The sequence below is a fragment of the Candida theae genome (assembly GCF_024610275.1).
Source record: "Candida theae strain CBS 12239 chromosome Unknown scaffold137, whole genome shotgun sequence".
Classification (NCBI taxonomy): Eukaryota; Fungi; Ascomycota; class Pichiomycetes; order Serinales; family Debaryomycetaceae; genus Lodderomyces; species Lodderomyces theae.
The window spans coordinates 1-5,939 of NW_026261455.1; the positions used below are offsets into that span (position 1 = coordinate 1).

The 5,939-nt window shown below is 39.9% G+C and overlaps 3 protein-coding genes across 3 annotated transcripts; 1 reads left to right on the forward strand and 2 right to left on the reverse strand. All coding sequences in view use genetic code 12, as the record gives it.

Moving 5' to 3' along the window:
- Nucleotides 1-748: 748 nt before the first annotated feature.
- FAA2-3 (Faa2-3p) lies at nucleotides 749-3,016 on the reverse strand (the record flags this gene model as incomplete). The annotated part of the gene is made up of 1 exon (XM_051753388.1): nucleotides 749-3,016. The coding sequence occupies one exon, from the start codon at nucleotides 3,014-3,016 to the stop codon at nucleotides 749-751; it is 2,268 nt and encodes a 755-aa protein (XP_051607585.1).
- Nucleotides 3,017-4,006: 990 nt separating this feature from the next.
- Nucleotides 4,007-4,468, forward strand: KGF57_003922 (uncharacterized protein; the record flags this gene model as incomplete). Its single annotated transcript, XM_051753389.1, has 1 exon — nucleotides 4,007-4,468. One exon carries the CDS (start codon nucleotides 4,007-4,009, stop codon nucleotides 4,466-4,468), a length of 462 nt encoding a protein of 153 aa, XP_051607586.1.
- A 731-nt stretch (nucleotides 4,469-5,199) lies between these two features.
- On the reverse strand, nucleotides 5,200-5,727 carry KGF57_003923 (uncharacterized protein; the record flags this gene model as incomplete). The annotated part of the gene is made up of 1 exon (XM_051753390.1): nucleotides 5,200-5,727. The coding sequence occupies one exon, from the start codon at nucleotides 5,725-5,727 to the stop codon at nucleotides 5,200-5,202; it is 528 nt and encodes a 175-aa protein (XP_051607587.1).
- Nucleotides 5,728-5,939: the final 212 nt, after the last annotated feature.

Genomic DNA, 5,939 nt, shown 5'->3' on the forward strand with positions numbered 1-5,939 from the left:
GTGATATGCTTCAAAGAATACCAAAAAATTACCGCCAACTAAGATACCGAAAGAGTTTGTGAGGGAATTGACATTAGAAACAACCATTGTTTGAATGTATATGGCTCCAAGGAATAGATGTATTGCGTTAAAGAGATAAACTGGAGTTGAGAGAGTAGAGTGAAATGTTCCAAAATAGCCTTCAATGCAAGCAAACAAAGCTCATTGATCCCAAATTTATTGCCTTTACGTGTAGCTTGCTCATGAATCTCCTAGCTAGCTAGAGATGTACAGACTCTATCAACATCTATTTGCGTCTGTTTCTTGCTTTCTTGTTGGTGCTCTTTTGCTCGTAATTTTATTTTTTGCAACACTTTTCGCCACAAAAACAACATAGGGGTAAACAAAGGAGATTGCAGTTTTGATTACATCTGTGAAACGACTTATTAGAATATTAGGCTGGCAAAGGAAACTATGGAGGGCAGAGGGTTTCTATATGAACGTTGAAAGGTTGGTCAATCTTTATCTGTAACATGCTTCTGTGAATTTTGCACTAAAAATAAGCTCATATAATTTGCAAGAGACTCACAACACAACTTTCAATGAAAGCAAAAAGTAAAGTCACATCACAAAAGCTATATTTTTTTTTTTTTTCAATTATTTGTATGCAATAGAGTAAATAAAGTCTTACGGCTCACATCGTCAAGTCTCTAAGTGAATTTTTGTATATCTATATATTGTGCTCCTGACGATGGTCAGAGCATTGCGCTTACAATTTCAAATCCTTCAAAATTTGGCCCTCTTTGTACATGGCATCAATTTGCGACTTGAAGAATTTGGATGCGATTGGCCTTCTCAATTTAGATGTTGGGGTAACAACTTCTCTTTCTAATCTCAACGGCTCAAACTCAATGTATAAATTAGCCAACTTTTCAAACCCATTGAGAGCAGATGCAATGTTTGTGTTTAAATGTAATAGTAATTGAGTTCTGACTTTGCGTGTATTGCAAATTTTGAGGATTTTCTCTTCGGTGTCTAACTCACTAGCTGGCACGTTACATTCTTCTTTAAGAAACGAAACGATACTAACCGGATCGACTCCGATGATCCCAACCAAGTACGATTGAGTAAAGTCACCGTGTGCAAACACTTGTGTCAAGATAGAGTTAGTAGTGAGGTACAAGTTCTCCACTTTTTCAGGGGTGACGTATTCTCCTTGAGCTAATTTGAAAAAATTCTTGACTCTGTCAATAATATTGAACCATCCTTCGTTTGTGATACGAGCCACATCTCCAGTTGAAAACCACCCATCTTCATCGATACTTTTCTTAGTTTCTTCTGGATTTTTATAGTAGTGGCTAAACATTGTTGCTCCACGCAATTGCAACTCTCCTCTTGGGCCACCCTCATCAGTCAAATCGTAGCCCATTTCTGGCAATGCTCTCAATCTGGCCTCCACCATAGGGCTAATTGAGCCACACGTTCCCACACTGGGTGTATGGAATGGCAAAGACATAACGATTCCACCAAAGGATTCACTCAGTCCATATCCCTGACTGAAACCAATTCCTAAACTAGCTTTCATAAACTCGATACTTTCAGCAGCACAGGGAGCACCACCAGTGTAGCAAGTCTCTATATTATCAAAACCAAACTTGGAACGTAAATTTCTGATCAAAGTTTGGTCATAAATGAAATGCTCACCTTTACCACCGCTGGCTTGTTTCGAGCGCTTCGCCTCAATGGCTTGAGTGTACAAGGCTCTGTTAATTCTTGATGAGGAATCTATTGTTGACGCCTTAATGGTTGTCTCGATCTTGGAGAAGACACGCGGGACACATGCAAAAAATGTGGGTTTGAAAAGTTTCAAATCTTCAAACAACGTCTGAGGAGTGCCACCTATTCTTGGGAACCCTACTAAACCTCCACAGAGAAACATTGACGCAGAAATGTGTCTTTCAAAAATATGTGCCAACGGCAAAAATGCAAACTCTCTCATGTTTTTATGGTGGGGTAGTAACATTGAGTACCCCTGGATAGCACCAGCCGCTGCTCTTTGCGATAAAACCACTCCCTTTGGGTTTGCACCAGTAGTTCCCGAAGTAAACGTGAGTGTAAAAGTAGTATCTGGACTAGGGATAGTTGCTTCTCGAGGAAACACTTCGCCAATTTTCACAACCTGATTGAAGTCATACAATTTGATATTGTTCTTTTCAGCAAGTTTAACCAATGCTGCGTCCTTGTTGTTGTCCTTTACGTTTAAAGGATCCATCGAGACAAGAGCTATCAACGATTCGAGCTCTTTGGGGTTGGATGCTTTCATACTAACCAATGTTTCAACTTTATTCTTGGAACAGACAATCACTGGTGACTCAGTACTTTGTAAAATGAATTTGGATGATGCTGGACCCAACGTGTCATACAATGCAGTCGTTGCAATAGAATTGGATGAGCATGCCAAATCCGCAATGGTCCACTCTGGTCTGTTACCTGAATAGAATGTTGCAACAAATGAGAGGTTATATGCGTTGTAACTCTTGTAATCTCTAGCGTGGTTGATAATCTTTTGGTGAGATTCCAAGTCTAGATTTTTGTATGGGTTGGTCTCGAGCAAAAACACCAATCCGCTGGCAAAGTTGTTTTTCCAATCATTCACCTCTTTGTAAGTGACAGAGACATATCTCTCTTTGTGTTCTTGGTTCTCAAACTCGTATTCGTGGTAGGCCAAACAAGGTCTATCTGGATGTCTCTGGACAGCTGACTCGAATATGGCATGGTAAGTGTTCAATTCTGGCAACAAATACTCCTTCACTCCATTTGGGAAAGCCCCATTTCTGAAAATCTCTGAAAATCCTGGTTTTGCAGTTCCCGGGACCTTGAGCACTCTTCCTCCAATATCTTGTGAAATAGGCAAGATGTGGTTTACCAAAGTTTCAAGGGGCAAGTCGTTGGAGTTTTGAAAAACCTCAGGTCTATCGTCAGGTGCATAGAGGGAGTCTAAGTCGGAATCAACGATAGAGGGTAATTTGACTGACATTCTGTTTTGGGTTTGAGTATCTGACTGTGATGCGGGGTGTATGGGATGTATGACTTTGCAGCTGAACGGTGTCACTCTTTACTCTTGTCGAAGGTTTATATCCCCAAGATCCCTGATCTAACTTGACCCTTTATGCCGCATTGCAGCTACTTATATAATTGCCCTTACCGGGAACACTAGCGCGGTTATTACAATTCATTTATTATTGAACTTTTCAAGCGGGGTTATTGATCCGTATTTGGTGGAGCTAAATAAACAGATCCGCTATTGGCGGAAAAAAAAAAAAAAAAAAAAACAATCCCCTCCCCACCATAATTTGCTTGAAAAAGTATCCGACACTTTGCAAAGTATGTAAGAAGATAATCAAAGAATCTACTGCTTTGATGGTTAAAGGAAAAGGGTACTTGTGTTGGTTAAATAAGTCTTAACCATTATCTCTGTGGTTGGGACTCAAGAAATTTGTCGGTTTGCATTGTTGAAATGCATTGAAAAACTAGTTTTATTCCCTGAATTTTACTGCAAATTTTACAGCGTTCAGCTGCAGCACAAGTAACGCGTTGAATCCAAAATGATTCAACAGGATTTGGAACTTTTATACTTTTAGCAACCTTTAAAAACCAGTTTTCTTTCTTTCGATCCACCCTCTCTCTATTTTTCAGTGTTATAGCGGGCTTTGACCAAACGAGGAAGTCACCAGTACAAATGTTAATGGTGCACACTTTTTTCATTTGGGAGCAATGTTGCAACGAAGGGTGTGAATACCAGCAGGTGTTTTATTCTCAAAGTACCTGTGCAATGCTACTAAGTTTTTCAAAAGAGTTTGGATAAATCTCTCGAGCTTTACTGCAAATACGGAGTTAACAACGTGCGCAGGCCGAGAAAATCTGAAAACGACGCAAGAGTTAAGGAGTTTAGAGGCTTGTAGTTGATCACGTCTTCAACCACCCCCTTCCCACAATCACCAAAGACAAGATCCCTACTCCCCCCCCAATGATTTCAGAGCATACAAGAGAAGAATCGCAACAACCAACTGAGCAACCCAGTGATTCGATTCAATTATCGTCATCTTTCATTCGCTCACACTATGTCCTTATCATCCTGTGTATTGTGTTTTTTGGTATAATATTTCACCTTCGTCATAAACTTGGTGAGTTGCTCGACAGGTACAGAACTAGAAGAAGGATCCAACAAGGCTATTACCAGAATTTGGGCTCATTTGAAGGCGACATCAATGATGGGTTGACCAGTACGAATTTCGATTTGGAAGCCAATAATTTGAATGACTCAAGAAAGGGGTTAAGTGAGGCTGCAAAAGTTGAAATCAAGAAGATCATGAGCACTAAGGGTATCAGTTTTGATGAAGCCAGACTAGAGTATACTAGACACGAGTTGAACAGGAACGATATCGATGAGAATGGTTTACCAAGGGATCCTAAATTGGTTGTGTTTTGATGATTGAATCCACTTCTTGATGGATCCATTGAATCAGGTACGAGCTGGACTAGAGATGGCTCGCAAGGGCTAGCGACTCAGAGTGTAATGCTATCAATGTAATACGGGATGAATCAAACGGCAAGTCCGATTATTTTCCCAAAGAAAGAGGATCCCATTGTGATGCCTTTCGGGATCGTGCCGCAAGAATCTAGTGGCTAGTCCTCGCTGGAGCACCGGCTGTTTCAGTTTCGCTTTCAAGATTAACTTGCTGTAACTAACATATATGTTGCCAATCAATGCCACATGTCATAATTTACTCAGTCTACAAAGCATTCCTGTAGCATGAGTAGAATGTTAATCAAATTAAAGATGAAGAATTTACCATACTAGCTGCTTTTGTTTTGTATCTATTGTTAGTATAATGATTTGTAGCCCCTGAAATATAACCTACAAGACCACAATGAACCAACTCATTTCAATTTTGTCCATGCAAGTGGATCAATGCCCAAAAAATGATAGAGAGATGTCTTGAGGGTGATCCAGCTTGCGTGGTGACTGTGAAATCTTTCAGAAACAGATTTAATTATACCAGTTCATGTTATATCATATGTAGCTTCCATAAGCAATTTTTTTTAAATTGCACAATAGCTATCTTATGCATAACGAAACAAGGGACTAATAATGGAAACTTGTCGAAGATATTATGTACATTAGAATCACAGTAAAAGCTAAACCCCACTTCTCTCCTTTTACTTTGCATTCTCACACTCTTGTTGCAACGTTTCATACATAAACTCACTGAAATGGCACAACCCATCTTTACCACTACACAACTCATACAAATCATTTCGTTGCCAGCTTCCAGGAACAATCTTGGCATTAGCGTCCACTTGCAAATACCCAAACACATTTCCAATATACGGTTGTCTTGAGTATTTCGGGATATCTCTGAAATCATATACTGGCATGAATGAGTTGGCATTAGTTCCTGCCTCCATTACAAATGTAAAGTCTTCGTAGACCTTGGTCTCAAAAGTCTTGTTCATGACAGAAACGAATCTCTTGTTGATTGTGAAGTTTCCGGGTTTGGGGTCGGTGACTTGTGAATCTCCAATGGGTAAAGCATTTGGGTTCTTGGATAGCGAGAATTTGTAGCCTTTTTGGGGGGTCTCATGGATATAAATTTGTGGATTCTTTGCGTATTGCGTAAGACATCTCAATTGATGTAGCTTGAATAATGGGGACTGTTTAGTGGCTCGATGGAGTAAGGGAAACATGAATGTATGTCGATGTAGAAGTAAATCTTTGACTTCTCAGTTCCTGAATCTCACTCTTGAAAAAAAAGTATTCATCGAGTACAGGGATCGGGGTTGTATACTCCACACGATGGTCAACATAAGCAAGCTACATGCTCTACAATTGCAGCACTCAATTACAGTGGCAGTAACTACAACAAAAGACTACAGGGGGTAGACACATATCGTCTTGT